The sequence below is a fragment of the Hyperolius riggenbachi genome, chromosome 11 (genome assembly GCF_040937935.1).
Source record: "Hyperolius riggenbachi isolate aHypRig1 chromosome 11, aHypRig1.pri, whole genome shotgun sequence".
Lineage (NCBI taxonomy): Eukaryota > Metazoa > Chordata > Amphibia > Anura > Hyperoliidae > Hyperolius > Hyperolius riggenbachi.
Genome location: NC_090656.1, coordinates 2,008,445 through 2,026,422, shown reverse-complemented (window position 1 = coordinate 2,026,422; position 17,978 = coordinate 2,008,445). Strand labels below are relative to the sequence as shown.

The 17,978-nt window shown below is 47.9% G+C and overlaps 1 protein-coding gene across 2 annotated transcripts in view; it reads right to left on the bottom strand.

Moving 5' to 3' along the window:
* HYDIN (HYDIN axonemal central pair apparatus protein) overlaps positions 1–17,978 on the bottom strand; it is a 606,889-nt gene that overhangs the window by 353,751 nt on the left and 235,160 nt on the right. For both annotated transcript variants that reach the window (XM_068260328.1, XM_068260329.1), the window contains 2 exons: positions 16,602–16,754; positions 9,869–10,107 (listed from right to left, as the gene is read on the bottom strand). In XM_068260328.1, the coding sequence (XP_068116429.1) occupies positions 9,869–10,107; positions 16,602–16,754 (392 nt within the window). The remainder of the gene's footprint in view (positions 1–9,868; positions 10,108–16,601; positions 16,755–17,978) is intronic.

Sequence of the window (17,978 nt, the reverse complement as noted above, 5' to 3'; positions counted from 1 at the left end):
GAGCAGTGCTTTCATGTTATGTAACAATGCAGAGACAAGGGCCTCGCCGAGCTAGTAGCTGTGCTCCCCTTGCTGGCTGGTAAGGTAGTAGCTGTGCTCCCCCTGCTGGCTGGTAAGGTGTGGTAAGGTTAGGGTTAGGTTACGAGGAGGTGAGCAGTGATTTCATGTTATGTAACAATGCAGGGCAATGCAGAGACAAGGGCCTCGCTGAGCTAGCAGCTGTGCTCCCCCTGCTGGCTGGTAAGGTAGCAGCTGTGCTCCCCCTGCTGGCTGGTAAGGTATGTTAAGGTCAGAGGTTAGGAGGAGATGAGCAGTGCTTTCATGTTATGTAACAATGCAGGGCAATGCAGAGACAAGGGCCTCGCTGAGCTAGCAGCTGTGCTCCCCCTGCTGGCTGGTAAGGTAGTAGCTGTGCTCCCCCTGCTGGCTGGTAAGGTAGCAGCTGTGCTCCCCCTGCTGGCTGGTAAGGTAGTAGCTGTGCTCCCCCTGCTGGCTGGTAAGGTAGCAGCTGTGCTCCCCCTGCTGGCTGGTAAGGTAGTAGCTGTGCTCCCCCTGCTGGCCGGTAAGGTAGCAGCTGTGCTCCCCCTGCTGGCTGGTAAGGTAGCAGCTGTGCTCCCCCTGCTGGCTGGTAAGGTAGCAGCTGTGCTCCACCTGCTGGCTGGTAAGGTAGCAGCTGTGCTCCCCCTGCTGGCTGGTAAGGTATGGTAAGTTCAGAGGTTAGGGGGAGATGAGCAGTGCTTTCATGTTATGCAACAATGCAGGGCAATGCAGAGACAGGGGGCTCGCTGAGCTAGCAGCTGTGCTCCCCCTGCTGGCTGGTAAGGTATGGAAAGGTCAGAGGTTAGGAGGTGAGCAGTGCTTTCATGTTATGTAACAATACAGAGACAAGGACCTCGGCGAGCTAGCAGCTGTGCTCCCCCTGCTGGCTGGTAAGGTAGCAGCTGTGCTCCCCCTGCTGGCTGGTAAGATAGCAGCTGTGCTCCCCCTGCTGGCTGGTAAGGTAGCAGCTGTTCAAAGTAAAAATCATCAGCGCTTCCTCAGTTAATCCTTCACCAGTCTTAGTCACCCATCAGGAGTGCGACTCACCTATTTTAAATGCTACGATTACAGTAGCAAAAAACACCTGTGGGGCATTACATAGGCTCCCCTCGCCTTCCACGGCTCCTTTCAGACCAATATTCAGCGATATTCCAATGAGAAAGCAATATTCCAGCAGTATAGGACCTTAAAATATGAAGCAGAGACTCCTCATTGCGCAGTATAGTTTAAAACTTTAAAATATTTATTAAAAGTTGCACTCACGTGGTATGGCAGTTTTAAACAGCTTTTGGATTTATTACAGCGGGTTCCACCCCGCGCGGTTTCCCGGGCTAACCGCCGCGTAGTATCACCCCTTGCTGCTCTCAATCACCGGCTGTCCTGCTGCCCTGCTTCTCGTTCCGGCGTTCGTCCACTCTGTCGGCAAGACTCCTCCCTATCGATTTCGTCATATGCTATGACTCATTCAGGGGATGGAGTCTGCCGGCACAGTGCTGCTTTAGATAGATCAAGCTCCTCCCCCCGTGGTTTTCCCATATGCACGCCTAGTGTCCTCATCTATAGGGGCGGCCATTTTGGAGCCTGGGAAACTGCGCGAAGTTACACAGGGTTTAAGTTTATGTCTCTTCTACATTTATAACCACCTTATACATATTTTATATCCCCCAGACCTGAATTGCAGATCACATATTGTATTATTTACACTAGAAATCCCCACATTTAACTTTACACTACGGCAATTGCCATAATATCAAGCAAGCAGCACATTACTCCTATCATTTTTTACTTTCTTAAAGGGCTACACATCCCCAATCCCAATTTCCATACAAGTCCCATTATAAGATATTCTACATGTTATGATACACATCTCAAGTCTGGTTTACATCCCCTTCAGTACAATTCACCTGGATAGTTCTACAGCATATATTTTCAGCATACATTTTTTTACCATATCTGATTTTTATGTTTTCCTATCATAAAAATATATGTTATCTATCCATTATCTATGAAGCAGTTGATATCTACCTCTATATTCATGCCCTTAGGGGTCATTGTTTCCATTTTAAATATCCATTCTGTTTCTTTCCTAGACAGTATCTTAATTTTATTTCCTCCCCTCCATGGAATATTAATTTTCTCTATGGCACAAAAACTCAAATGAAGAGGGTCACTTGCATGTTTTCTCCTAAAATGCTCTGATACACTGTGCCCCCTTACCCCATTTTTAATGTTATTAATATGTTCATGGACCCTGTCTAACAGCTTCCTTTTTGTTCTACCAATATATTGGATGCCACATGGGCACCAGAGCAAATAGACAACACCCCTAGTATGGCATGTTATACATTGCCTTATCTTAAATTCTCTCCCATTAAAATGGGACGTGACCTTTTCAGCCTTTTTAGCCCTGGCCTCCCTGCATGGGAAACATCCCCTGCATGGATGGAAACCTGGTTTCTGCCAAAAAGCCAGTTGTTCAGATTCTGGAGGGTTTACACATGAAGGTACTATCAGGTTCTTCAGGTTTGGTGCTTTCCTATAGATGAAAGTGGGTTTTTCCGGCAACAGTTTTACCAACGTTCTATCCTCAAGCAATATTCCCCAATTTCTTTCAAAAGCCCTCTCAAGTTCTTTTCTCTGGTAGTTGTATCCAGTAATAAAAGGCACACCGTTATTAATTGTGGACATCTCTTCTTTGGTCCTGTTTGATAGATATCTTTCCCTCTCAGTCCTGCCCACCTGCATCATAGTCCTGTACAGTTGATCCCCTTGATATCCCTTCTCCTCAAATCTATCTATTAATATCTGTGATTGTTCTACATAGTCCTCCAATTTTGTACAATTTCTCCTCATCCTCACCATCTGGCCCTTGATGAGGAGAAATTGTACAAAATTGGAGGACTATGTAGAACAATCACAGATATTAATAGATAGATTTGAGGAGAAGGGATATCAAGGGGATCAACTGTACAGGACTATGATGCAGGTGGGCAGGACTGAGAGGGAAAGATATCTATCAAACAGGACCAAAGAAGAGATGTCCACAATTAATAACGGTGTGCCTTTTATTACTGGATACAACTACCAGAGAAAAGAACTTGAGAGGGCTTTTGAAAGAAATTGGGGAATATTGCTTGAGGATAGAACGTTGGTAAAACTGTTGCCGGAAAAACCCACTTTCATCTATAGGAAAGCACCAAACCTGAAGAACCTGATAGTACCTTCATGTGTAAACCCTCCAGAATCTGAACAACTGGCTTTTTGGCAGAAACCAGGTTTCCATCCATGCAGGGGATGTTTCCCATGCAGGGAGGCCAGGGCTAAAAAGGCTGAAAAGGTCACGTCCCATTTTAATGGGAGAGAATTTAAGATAAGGCAATGTATAACATGCCATACTAGGGGTGTTGTCTACTTGCTCTGGTGCCCATGTGGCATCCAATATATTGGTAGAACAAAAAGGAAGCTGTTAGACAGGGTCCATGAACATATTAATAACATTAAAAATGGGGTAAGGGGGCACAGTGTATCAGAGCATTTTAGGAGAAAACATGCAAGTGACCCTCTTCATTTGAGTTTTTGTGCCATAGAGAAAATTAATATTCCATGGAGGGGAGGAAATAAAATTAAGATACTGTCTAGGAAAGAAACAGAATGGATATTTAAAATGGAAACAATGACCCCTAAGGGCATGAATATAGAGGTAGATATCAACTGCTTCATAGATAATGGATAGATAACATATATTTTTATGATAGGAAAACATAAAAATCAGATATGGTAAAAAAATGTATGCTGAAAATATATGCTGTAGAACTATCCAGGTGAATTGTACTGAAGGGGATGTAAACCAGACTTGAGATGTGTATCATAACATGTAGAATATCTTATAATGGGACTTGTATGGAAATTGGGATTGGGGATGTGTAGCCCTTTAAGAAAGTAAAAAATGATAGGAGTAATGTGCTGCTTGCTTGATATTATGGCAATTGCCGTAGTGTAAAGTTAAATGTGGGGATTTCTAGTGTAAATAATACAATATGTGATCTGCAATTCAGGTCTGGGGGATATAAAATATGTATAAGGTGGTTATAAATGTAGAAGAGACATAAACTTAAACCCTGTGTAACTTCGCGCAGTTTCCCAGGCTCCAAAATGGCCGCCCCTATAGATGAGGACACTAGGCGTGCATATGGGAAAACCACGGGGGGAGGAGCTTGATCTATCTAAAGCAGCACTGTGCCGGCAGACTCCATCCCCTGAATGAGTCATAGCATATGACGAAATCGATAGGGAGGAGTCTTGCCGACAGAGTGGACGAACGCCGGAACGAGAAGCAGGGCAGCAGGACAGCCGGTGATTGAGAGCAGCAAGGGGTGATACTACGCGGCGGTTAGCCCGGGAAACCGCGCGGGGTGGAACCCGCTGTAATAAATCCAAAAGCTGTTTAAAACTGCCATACCACGTGAGTGCAACTTTTAATAAATATTTTAAAGTTTTAAACTATACTGCGCAATGAGGAGTCTCTGCTTCATATTTTAAGGTCCTATACTGCTGGAATATTGCTTTCTCATTGGAATATCGCTGAATATTGGTCTGAAAGGAGCCGTGGAAGGCGAGGGGAGCCTATGTAATGCCCCACAGGTGTTTTTTGCTACTGTAATCGTAGCATTTAAAATAGGTGAGTCGCACTCCTGATGGGTGACTAAGGCTGGTGAAGGATTAACTGAGGAAGCGCTGATGATTTTTACTTTGAACTTTATGCGGGAATATACTCAATTCTTATCACAAGCGCATGCCTGATGAACTTTTATTTTCAGATTGAACTCCTGGTCCATAAGGCAATACGGAAACCTTTTTAAGGGACTCACAATCTGTGTTTTAATCTGTTATTAGTGAGCTTGCTATAATATAAGCTGAAGCTGGTATAGTTATATGAGGAGCCTTTTGTAGGCTAACAATTTACTGTTTCTGGGACTGTGCAATAACAGTGTATTCTCCGGTGTAAGCGCTGTATTTAAAACTAATCAGTCAAGGTAGCAGCTGTGCTCCCCCTGCTGGCTGGTAAGGTATGGTAAGGTCAGAGGTTAGGAGGAGGTGAGCAGTGCTTTCATGTTATGTAACAATGCAGGGCAATGCAGAGACAAGGGCCTCCCCGAGATAGCAGCTGTACTCTCCCTGCTGGCTGGTAAGGTAGTAGCTGTGCTCCCCCTGCTGGCTGGTAAGGTAGCAGCTGTGCTCCCCCTGCTGGCTGGTAAGGTAGCAGCTGTGCTCCCCCTGCTGGCTGGTAAGGTAGCAGCTGTGCTCCACCTGCTGGCTGGTAAGGTATGGTAAGGTCAGAGGTTAGGAGGAGATGAGCAGTGCTTTCATGTTATGTAACAATGCAGGGCAATGCAGAGACAAGGGCCTCGGTGAGCCAGCAGCTGTGCTCCCCCTGCTGGCTGGTAAGGTATGGTAAGGTCAGAGGTTAGGAGGAGGTGAGCAGTGCTTTCATGTTATGTAACAATGCAGGGCCATGCAGAGCCAAGGGCCTCGCTGAGCTAGCAGCTGTGCTCCCCCTGCTGGCTGGCAAGGTATGGTAAGGTCAGAGGTTAGGAGGAGATGAGCAGTGCTTTCATGTTATGTAACAATGCAGAGACAAGGGCCTCGTCGAGCTAGTGGTAGCTGTAGTAGCTGTGCTCCCCTTGCTGGCTGGTAAGGTAGTAGCTGTGCTCCCCCTGCTGGCTGGTAAGGTAGTAGCTGTGCTCCCCCTGCTGGCTGGTAAGGTATGGTAAGGTTAGGTTACGAGGAGGTGAGCAGTGATTTCATGTTATGTAACAATGCAGGGCGATACAGAGACAAGGGCCTCGCTGAGCTAGCAGCTGTGCTCCCCCTGCTGGCTGGTAAGGTAGCAGCTGTTCTCCCCCTGCTGGCTGGTAAGGTAGCAGCTGTGCTCCACCTGCTGGCTGGTAACGTAGCAGCTATGCTCCCCCTGCTGGCTGGTAAGGTATGGTAAGGTCAGAGGTGTGGAGGAGATGAGCAGTGCTTTCATGTTATGTAACAATGCAGGGCAATGCAGGGACAAGGGCCTCCCCGAGATAGCAGCTGTGCTCCCCCTGCTGGCTGGGAAGGTAGCAGCTGTGCTCCCCCTGCTGGCTGGTAAGGTATGGTAAGGTTAGGGTTAGGTTAGGAGGAGATGAGCAGTGCTTTCATGTTATGTAACAATGCAGGGCAATGCAGAGTCAAGGGACTCGCTGAGCTAGCCGCTGTGCACCCCCTGCTGGCTGGTAAGGTAGCAGCTTTGCTCCCCCTGCTGGCTGGTAAGGTAGCAGATGTGCTCCCCCTGCTGGCTGGTAAGGTATGGTAACGTCAGAGGTTAGGAGGAGATGAGCAGTGCTTTCATGTTATGTAACAATGCAGGGCAATGCCTGTGTATGGCCAGAGGGATGGAACTCCGCACATACAGGGACAAAGCGAGAAGTGTTACCAGATCCAGGCACTGCAGACCTGTGTATGGCCAGAGGGATGGAACTCCGCACATACAGAGACAAAGCGAGAAGTGTTACCAGATCCAGGCACTGTGGACCTGTGTATGGCCAGAGGGATGGAACCCCGCACATACAGGGACAAAGCGAGAAGTGTTGCCAGATCCAGGCACTGCGGACCTGTGTATGGCCAGAGAGATAGAACTCCGCACATACAGGGACAAAGCGAGAAGTGTTGCCAGATCCAGGCACTGCAGACCTGTGTATGGCCAGAGGGATGGAACTCCGCACATACAGGGACAAAGCGAGAAGTGTTACCAGATCCAGGCACTGCGGACCTGTGTATGGCCAGAGGGATGGAACTCCGCACATACAGGGACAAAGCGAGAAGTGTTACCGGATCCAGGCACTGCGGACCTGCGTATGGCCAGAGGGATGGAACCCCGCACATACAGGGACAAAGCGAGAAGTGTTACCGGATCCAGGCACTGCGGACCTGTGTATGGCCAGAGGGATGGAACCCCGCACATACAGAGACAAAGCGAGAAGTGTTACCAGATCCAGGCACTGCGGACCTGTGTATGGCCAGAGGGATGGAACTCCGCACATACAGGGACAAAGCTGCCTCATCAGAGATCAGAAAACCTGATCTTTATATTTCTGTGTCTGCCTGGTGTGTTCTCTAGGCAATGGAAGGAGGATGGAGACACGTCGGTTAACATGGACCTTCTACTTTGCTGAGAAAGTTGTTAGAAGGGGAAAGAGTCAGTAGCGTGAGCAATCTACATTACTAATTAGGAGATACATTGAAGGCATTCTGTCAAGCATCCTTTACAAGCAAACTCAGCCATCAATAAATAATGGAGGGTCTCATGTGTCCGCATTCTGTAACATCTTATGGCAGTTAATGTAATTATCTCACACAAAAGAGGCCATCAGTGGGCATTTATATTGTATAATGGGGACAGAAGACAAATGGATTCAGATATTGAGCCACCAGCCTATTGGCAAAATCAGAAGTCACTAAATATGTATCATTTGTGAAGAAAAAAACTAAACAAAACATTGAATGTGAAAAACAATGTTAACTGCATGACCAGATAAACATAACACAAGTAAACACTGTAGCAAACCTACTGAGAGCTTCAATGTCAGGATATATGATTCATGGCCCTTTCACACTGATGCGGCGCTGCGCAACACAACGGAAGTGACGTAATATAAATCTATGGTGACGCGTGTTTCTTAAAATGCCCGCCGCAGGTTTTATGCGTCCCGCATGTGCGGAAGCGTATTTTAGCAATACACTTCTGCACACACGATCACTTTGGCTACAAGAAGTGAGTGTCACTTCCTGTTTGGCCGGCTGCCAGACGGGGGTTTCGGCGTGCTAACTGGGTAATCTAAGAAGGCCGGTGTTTGGCAGTGTGGTGCGGACTGCCAATCCACAGTGTGAAATCGGCCTTAGGGCTATAAATCACAGACTCTGTACAGCAGAATACACTGAGTGCAATGCTGAGTGCAATGCTCCATGGTTCATGATAAAGATGTATAATAACAAGTTCATTAGGTCATCATTACTCTGTATGGGAGCAGCAGCAGATGCCAGTCTGATTCTTACATTTTCAGACCTAAACTTTCACCCGTCAAAGCCAAAATAAGAATATAGGGTTGTAGAAAAGTCACTTTTAATTTGCTGACCGCTAATTGGCACCATCTTAATGTGAATAATAATCCACAAAACACATCTATAGCTGCTTCTGGCTATAGTTGTCATCCCTAGAGGTAAGCTATCACTGAGGGTGGCGATACATCTAGCAATGATGGGCAGATTCGACCAAGATACAGAGCTCTGTCCAATTAGATTCGATCAGAGAGAAATCTGTCTCTTGGTTGAATCTGCCAATCATTGCTAGATGTATGGCCAACATCAGCTGACCATACATCGCACGCCGATTCCCGATCGATTTCAGTATGAAATATTGTGGGAAGTCGACCCAGAGACCTCGCCTCCCCTAAAATGTGCCCTGCCCCCGCAGAGCCAGTAAATGAATACTTTACCTGTAGCTGGTTTTCTCCTCTTCCTCACACACGTTCCCGACTTGGTAGCCGGCATAATGTGCTGAGCGCCCACGTTATGCCAGCGACCCTGTGGGGCACATTTTACCCCAGGGGGACACAGCTCTGGGGGTTCTGTAGTGTTAATCTAGATAAAGCACAACGTTACCGCCGTGCACCCGATCGAGCATGTCAGCCCGACATCTTACAGAATTTACAATCGATACATGCAACCAATCGATGAGCATGCTCTTGCTGGCACCGATTTTCATCCGACTCTACTATAATCAATAAATCAGATGGTCGATCAGCTGCCAAGTTGCCTGGTGTATGGCTCAGCAGACGCCAGTCATTATAATAATACACCTGATTGGCTGACTGGCGTCAACCGCCCTCTCACACGCCCGGCCTCCTGTCTGTGTAGCTGGATCCGTGCTGCGCACATGTGCAGTAGCAGAAAGCACAGACCCAGCTACACAGAGACAATTGTCCCCGCTGTACGCAGGGATAGTTGCCTATTATTATATAGGGTTTTCAGTTTTACTATTTTGGTGATAGTGGTCCTTTAAGGCATGCTGAGGAAACAGCGCAAGTAATAGAAAGATACTTGCGGTACTTACATTAGTGAATCAACTCCTATCTGTGTATCTGTTTATCTCCTCTTGTCACTTCTGGTGCCCTGTAAAGTGTACCGGGGCTTCCTCCTGCCCCATAAACACGTCCGAGTCCCTCGCCATCCTCCCGCGGTCTGCTGTTCAGCCGCAGTAACAAGCTGAATCGCGTCAGTCAAGGTCTACACTGCACATGCGCGGGAGGTCCGCATGCGCAGAAGACCCAGGCTGGACCCGAGTGAGCCTGTTACCGGGGCTAAACGGCAGACCGCTGGAGGACACTGAGGGACGTGTTTATGCTGCTGGAGGAAGCTCCCAGGTAAGTATCAACTCTTTACCAGGTCTCTGGTTTACTTTAAGAGACATTGGGTGGCACCCGTATACACCCCAGATTCTTGACTGAGACTTCCCCAGAATGCCACCTTGGCTGAATTTAGCCTAGCATGTGCTCACAGATTTAGGTATAAATCATATGAAAACATACACTAGAGTAACTGCTATAGCACACACATATACTGTATATACATATCTATGCACTTCTACATTTCTGCACACTATCGGCTGCAATTCTATTCATTACATTATTTTCACTACAGTTCCTCTTCAGTGGATTTCTTCTTTAAAAAGCAACATAATGTATTTCCTCATATGCGCCAGACTATATTAGTTCCTAATCCAGTCAGTGTAAGTTTCCCTCACCTGAAATGAGCTCCGAGGTTCAGCACTGGAGCGAAGGGTCTGTCGGTGACTATGGTGGTCCCGATTCCAGTGGCACGCACAGGGATGAGGTAAGTGTTGCTGTTGGTGATCACCAACTCTATGGTGTCTTTGAAGGCTACTGTGTCGTCAAGATGAGCCACAATCATCAAATGGACCTCTCCTTCTGCTGGGACCTCACCAGAAGACGGCTCCACACGCCACAGAGAGCGCTTCCGCACCTGGGTGACAGGAGAGCAGCTGTTACACCTAACATGAACCTCTCCCTCTGCTGGGACTTCACCAGAAGACGGCTCCACACGCCACAGAGAGCGCTTCCGCACCTGGGTGACAGGAGAGCAGCTGTTACACCTAACATGAACCTCTCCCTCTGCTGGGACCTCACCGGAAGACGGCTCCACATGCCACAGAGAGCGCTTCCGCACCTGGGTGACAGGAGAGCAGCTGTTACACCTAACATGAACCTCTCCCTCTGCTGGGACCTCACCGGAAGACGGCTCCACACGCCACAGAGAGCGCTTCCGCACCTGGGTGACAGGAGAGCAGCTGTTACACCCAACATGGACCTCTCCCTCTGCTGCGACCTCACCGGAAGATGGCTCCACACGCCACAGAGAGCGCTTCCGCACCTGGGTGACAGGAGAGCAGCTGTTACACCTAACATGAACCTCTCCCTCTGCTGGGACCTCACCGGAAGACGGCTCCACACGCCACAGAGAGCGCTTCCGCACCTACCTACCCTACCCACAACTGGAGTGAGAGGTATATGGAGGCTGCCATACGTATTTCCTTTTAAGCAATACCAGTTGCCTGGCTGTCCTGCAGATCCTCTGCCTCTTATACATTTAGCCATAGCCCCAGAACAAGCATGCAGCAGATTAAGTGTATCTGACATTATTGTCAGATCTGACAGATTAGCTGCATGCTTGTTTCTGGTGTGATTCAGACACTACTGCAGCCAGATAGGTCAGCAGGGCTGCCAGGCAACCTGTATTGGTTAAAAGGAAATAAACATGGCAGCCTTCATATTCATGTCACTACAATTGTCCTTTATGTCTGGTACACACATACAATTTTGATTGGCCAATCATTGGCCAATTTTACCACTTCTATGTAATAGAACTCAGAGTCATCGACATAGTATTCAAAATCTGCTGGCCCTCATGCTGGAAGTGGAAGTGCTATAACTTCTGCTGGCCCTCATGCTAGAAGTGCAAGTGCTATAACTTCTGCTGGCCCTCATGCTAGAAGAGGAAGTGCTATAACTTCTGTTGGCCCTCATGCTAGAAAGGGAAGTGCTATAACTTCTGCTGGCCCTCATGCTAGAAGTGGAAGTGCTGTAACTTCTGCTGGCCCTCATGCTGGAAGTGCAAGTGCTATAACTTCTGCTGGCCCTCATGCTAGAAGTGCAAGTGCTATAACTTCTGCTGGCCCTCATGCTAGAAGTGCAAGTGCTATAACTTCTGCTGGCCCTCAAGCTGGAAGTGGAAGTGCTATAACTTCTGCTGGCCCTCATGCTGGAAGTGGAAGTGCTATAACTTCAGCTGGCCCTCATGCTGGAAGTGGAAGTGCTATAACTTCTGCTGGCCCTCATGCTGGAAGTGGAAGTGCTATAACTTCTGCTGGCCCTCATGCTGGAAGTGGAAGTGCTATAACTTCTGCTGGCCCTCATGCTGGAAGTGGAAGTGCTATAACTTCTGCTGGCCCTCATGCTGGAAGTGGAAGTGCTATAACTTCTGCTGGCCCTCATGCTGGAAGAGGAAGTGCTATAACTTCTGCTGGCCCTCATGCTAGAAGAGGAAGTGCTATAACTTCTGTTGGCCCTCATGCTAGAAAGGGAAGTGCTATAACTTCTGCTGGCCCTCATGCTAGAAGTGGAAGTGCTGTAACTTCTGCTGGCCCTCATGCTAGAAGTGCAAGTGCTATAACTTCTGCTGGCCCTCATGCTAGAAGTGCAAGTGCTATAACTTCTGCTGGCCCTCATGCTGGAAGTGGAAGTGCTATAACTTCTGCTGGCCCTCATGCTGGAAGTGGAAGTGCTATAACTTCAGCTGGCCCTCATGCTGGAAGTGGAAGTGCTATAACTTCTGCTGGCCCTCATGCTGGAAGTGGAAGTGCTATAACTTCTGCTGGCCCTCATGCTGGAAGAGGAAGTGCTATAACTTTTGCTGGCCCTCATGCTGGAAGTGGAAGTGCTATAACTTCTGCTGGCCCTCATGCTAGAAGAGGAAGTGCTATAACTTCTGCTGGCCCTCATGCTAGAAGTGGAAGTGCTATAACTTCTGCTGGCCCTCATGCTAGAAGTGGAAGTGCTATAACTTCTGCTGGCCCTCATGCTAGAAGTGCAAGTGCTATAACTTCTGCTGGCCCTCATGCTAGAAGTGGAAGTGCTATAACTTCTGCTGGCCCTCATGCTAGAAGTGGAAGTGCTATAACTTCTGCTGGCCCTCATGCTAGAAGTGGAAGTGCTATAACTTCTGCTGGCCCTCATGCTGGAAGTGGAAGTGCTATAACTTCTGCTGGCCCTCATGCTGGAAATGGAAGTGCTATAACTTCTGCTGGCCCTCATGCTAGAATTGGAAGTGCTATAACTTCTGCTGGCCCTCACGCTAGAAGTGCAAGTGCTATAACTTCTGCTGGCCCTCATGCTAGAAGTGCAAGTGCTATAACTTCTGCTGGCCCTCATGCTGGGAGTGGAAGTGCTATAACTTCTGCTGGCCCTCATACTAGAAGTGCAAGTGCTATAACTTCTGCTGGCCCTCATGCTAGAAGTGGAAGTGCTATAACTTCTGCTGGCCCTCATGCTGGAAGTGGAAGTGCTATAACTTCTGCTGGCCCTCATGCTAGAAGTGGAAGTGCTATAACTTCTGATGGCCCTCATGCTAGAAGTGGAAGTGCTATAACTTCTGCTGGCCCTCATGCTAGAAGTGGAAGTGCTATAACTTCTGCTGGCCCTCATGCTGGAAGTGGAAGTGCTATAACTTCTGCTGGCCCTCATGCTGGAAGAGGAAGTGCTATAACTTCTGCTGGCCCTCATGCTGGAAGTGGAAGTGCTATAATTACTTCTGGCCCTCATGCTAGAAGAGGAAGTGCTATAACTTCTGCTGGCCCTCATGCTAGAAGTGGAAGTGCTATAACTTCTGCTGGCCCTCATGCTAGAAGTGGAAGTGCTATAACTTCTGCTGGCCCTCATGCTAGAAGTGGAAGTGCTATAACTTCTGTTGGCCCTCATGCTAGAAGTGGAAGTGCTATAACTTCTGCTGGCCCTCATGCTAGAAGTGCAAGTGCTATAACTTCTGTTGGCCCTCATGCTAGAAGTGGAAGATCTATAACTTCTGCTGGCCCTCATGCTAGAAGTGGAAGTGCTATAACTTCTGCTGGCCCTCATGCTAGAAGTGGAAGTGCTATAACTTCTGCTGGCCCTCATGCTGGAAGAGGAAGTGCTATAACTTCTGCTGGCCCTCATGCTAGAAGTGGAAGTGCTATAACTTCTGCTGGCCCTCATGCTAGAAGTAGAAGTGCTATAACTTCTGCTGGCCCTCATGCTGGAAGTGGAAGTGCTATAACTTCTGCTGGCCCTCATGCTAGAAGTGCAAGTGCTATAACTTCTGTTGGCCCTCATGCTAGAAGTGCAAGTGCTATAACTTCTGCTGGTCCTCATGCTAGAAGTGCAAGTGCTATAACTTCTGTTGGCCCTCATGCTAGAAGTGGAAGTGCTATAACTTCTGCTGGCCCTCATGCTAGAAGTGGAAGTGCTATGACTTCTGCTGGCCCTCATGCTAGAAGTGGAAGTGCTATAACTTCTGCTGGTCCTCATGCTAGAAGTGGAAGTGCTATAACTTCTGCTGGCCCTCATGCTAGAAGTAGAAGTGCTATAACTTCTGCTGGCCCTCATGCTGGAAGTGGAAGTGCTATAACTTCTGCTGGCCCTCATGCTAGAAGTGCAAGTGCTATAACTTCTGTTGGCCCTCATGCTAGAAGTGCAAGTGCTATAACTTCTGCTGGTCCTCATGCTAGAAGTGCAAGTGTTTTAACTTCTGTTGGCCCTCATGCTAGAAGTGGAAGTGCTATAACTTCTGCTGGCCCTCATGCTAGAAGTGGAAGTGCTATGACTTCTGCTGGCCCTCATGCTAGAAGTGGAAGTGCTATAACTTCTGCTGGCCCTCATGCTAGAAGTGGAAGTGCTATAACTTCTGTTGGCCCTCATGCTAGAAGTGGAAGTGCTATAACTTCTGCTGGCCCTCATGCTAGAAGTGGAAGTGCTATAACTTCTGCTGGCCCTCATGCTAGAAGTGGAAGTGCTATAACTTCTGTTGGCCCTCATGCTAGAAGTGGAAGTGCTATAACTTCTGCTGGCCCTCATGCTAAAAGTGGAAGTGCTATAACTTCTGTTGGCCCTCATGCTAGAAGTGGAAGTGCTATAACTTCTGCTGGCCCTCATGCTAGAAGTGGAAGTGCTATAACTTCTGCTGGCCCTCATGCTGGAATAGGAAGTGCTATAACTTCTGCTGGCCCTCATGCTAGAAGTGGAAGTGCTATAACTTCTGTTGGCCCTCATGCTAGAAGTGGAAGTGCTATAACTTCTGCTGGCCCTCATGCTAGAAGTGGAAGTGCTATAACTTCTGCTGGCCCTCATGCTAGAAGTGGAAGTGCTATAACTTCTGCTGGCCCTCATGCTAGAAGTGGAAGTGCTATAACTTCTGCTGGCCCTCATGCTAGAAGTGGAAGTGCTATAACTTCTGCTGGTCCTCATGCTAGAAGTGCAAGTGTTTTAACTTCTGTTGGCCCTCATGCTAGAAGTGGAAGTGCTATAACTTCTGCTGGCCCTCATGCTAGAAGTGGAAGTGCTATGACTTCTGCTGGCCCTCATGCTAGAAGTGGAAGTGCTATAACTTCTGCTGGCCCTCATGCTAGAAGTGGAAGTGCTATAACTTCTGTTGGCCCTCATGCTAGAAGTGGAAGTGCTATAACTTCTGCTGGCCCTCATGCTAGAAGTGGAAGTGCTATAACTTCTGCTGGCCCTCATGCTAGAAGTGGAAGTGCTATAACTTCTGTTGGCCCTCATGCTAGAAGTGGAAGTGCTATAACTTCTGCTGGCCCTCATGCTAAAAGTGGAAGTGCTATAACTTCTGTTGGCCCTCATGCTAGAAGTGGAAGTGCTATAACTTCTGCTGGCCCTCATGCTAGAAGTGGAAGTGCTATAACTTCTGCTGGCCCTCATGCTGGAATAGGAAGTGCTATAACTTCTGCTGGCCCTCATGCTAGAAGTGGAAGTGCTATAACTTCTGTTGGCCCTCATGCTAGAAGTGGAAGTGCTATAACTTCTGCTGGCCCTCATGCTAGAAGTGGAAGTGCTATAACTTCTGCTGGCCCTCATGCTAGAAGTGGAAGTGCTATAACTTCTGCTGGCCCTCATGCTAGAAGTGGAAGTGCTATAACTTCTGCTGGCCCTCATGCTAGAAGTGGAAGTGCTATAACTTCTGCTGGCCCTCATGCTAGAAGTGGAAGTGCTATAACTTCTGCTGGCCCTCATGCTGGAAGTGGAAGTGCTATAACTTCTGCTGGCCCTCATGCTAGAAGAGGAAGTGCTATAACTTCTGCTGGAAGTGGAAAAATTAGCCAATCAAATCTGGATGTGCGTAGCAGGCTTAAAGCTGCATACACACTTTAGACTTTAGTCATTTGAAACAACTTCCAAACGGCTGATCGTTAGATAATCACCTGCAAAAATGTCACAATCATTGAGGCCTGTTTCACACATACTGCGTTGTGGTACACTCCCCCGCCGCAGTGGCCATTAGTCGCTGTGAGACTGGCCACACTACCAGCCGTGCGACGTGATGTGGAGGAAGTGCTTCCCACGATGCAGTGCGCTGCTGAGCGATACCGCGCGGCAGGCATTAGTCGCTATGAGACTGGCCACACTACCAGCCGTGCGACGCGATGTGGAGGAAGCCCTTCCCCCGCCACAGTGGCCATTAGTCGCTATGAGACTGGCCACACTACCAGCCGTGTGACGCGATGTGGAGGAAGTGCTTCCCACGATGCAGTGCGCTGCTGAGCGATACCGCGCGGCAGGCATTAGTCGCTATGAGACTAGCCACACTACCAGCCGTGTGACGCGATGTGGAGGAAGTGCTTCCCACGATGCAGTGCGCTGCTGAGCGATACCACGCGGCAGGCATTAGTCGCTATGAGACTGGCCACACTACCAGCCGTGTGACGCGATGTGGAGGAAGTGCTTCCCACGATGCAGTGCGCTGCTGAGCGATACCGCGCGGCAGGCATTTGCATTGAGTCTATAGCACAGCAGCAATCTATTTAGATTGTTGGAGTGTTGCTGCAGCGCGCATGCAGCAAAAGGGGGAAAACGTGCCGTACTTCCTGTCCAGCAGGAAGCACATCACTGCTCGGGGGCGAGGCTATGTGTGTTACCCTGTTGCAGCACTCTGCTGCAGAGTAATATACAAGGGGAAATGGTGCGGGGTGATTGTCCTGCCCCGGGCTCTGCACAGCACCATATGTGAAACCAGCTTGAAACTAACGACTAACAACAGACATTGGTGGAAATTCTGATCAATCTCACCGGATCTGATTGAGCGATGATTGGTTATTTCCAACAGTGTGTGTGGATATTGTTAGACAAGGATCGTTATGTGCAGAATCCGTGAGAAGTTCTTCCATACAACACTCGCGTGTCCAGAAGGATACTCACCATGGAGGCCTGGAAGGGGGCAGGAATTAGGGACTGGTTGCTTAGTCGCAGAGTCCTGTAGATATCAGTCAGTACCGGTATACTCCCAAAGTCCAGCTCACTCGGATGTACATGGATGACGGGACCCTCCCCAGTACACAGCAGGAAGACTTCCTGTAAGAGGATAAAGGCAAGGATAGCATATAAGCAATGACAATTCTAAGGGACAAGCTAGAGTAGCCATTGGCTGTAATAATCAGGATGCAAAGCAGTGCTCAGTATACATAATACTCAACACTAAACCTCAGCATAGCTCCTGACACTAACTCTAATGCTAGCTTTTACAGAGAAACTCAGGGGAAAAATAATCAATCAATACATTGCAAAGTGAGAAGCTACAAAAGAGTGATTTCCCACAATGCAACCAGGCTTCCACAGTGTGATGTCAGGACCTAGGTTGCATCAGTTGGAGTCTTCTGTGCCTATGCGGAAGGTCCGTGCATGCGCAGTAGACCCAGACTGAACCTGACCGAGCCAGTTACTTTACTGGGGCTAATCGCAGCTGAACGGCAGACCGTGGGAGGACAGCGAGGGACTCAGACGTGTTTATGGGCGAGAGGAAGCCCCAGGTAAGTATCAAATCTTTACATTGTGAGGTGTCTGGTACACTTTAAGGATTCGTCCTGTTCGATTTTTAACAACCCCCGATGCCCGAGCATTACCAATCGCAAGGCTGTCTTTAACCCCAGCGACCAATTGAAGCCGCTCTGTCGTCTCTCCGGCCCTCCATAGCAACAGGCTTGGGATGCGGTTGTACAGCATTGCTCCCTGAATTGCCCAAGGAATCGTTTCCCCATCTCCAATGGGTGACAATTCCCGCATGTGTGTGTACTTACTGTACTCTTATCACTGCTTTACAAATATGCGTCTAAGCGGCTTTTATAGTTAAAGTGGGACCCAAATTAAAAATACAAGATTTCAGAAATAAAATCTGTTTTCTAACTTATAATAATAAATAGCAGCCTTTTTTCAGCTGCATGATAACACATATAAAATATTTTACATTTATTGGAGGAACCCCTCCCTTCCTTTCCAATTGCTATAGGCGGCGCCGGCACCTTTTATACTTACTGGTTGTGGACCAGCATACAAGCGCAATGCTATTTGGGGGTTCCCATTGCTTGGGCCCCGTATGTAAGTTTTATTGATTTTTATTCTTCCTTTTTATGGCTATGTGCTATGCTTTTTAATAAACGGGTTACACTTAGATCTACTGTTTATTTGCATGTTTTATTGGCCTTAAAGAGACACTGAAGCGAAAAAAAAATATGATATAGTGAATTGGTTGTGTACTATGAATAATTACTAGAAGATTAGCAGCAAAGAAAATATTCTCAT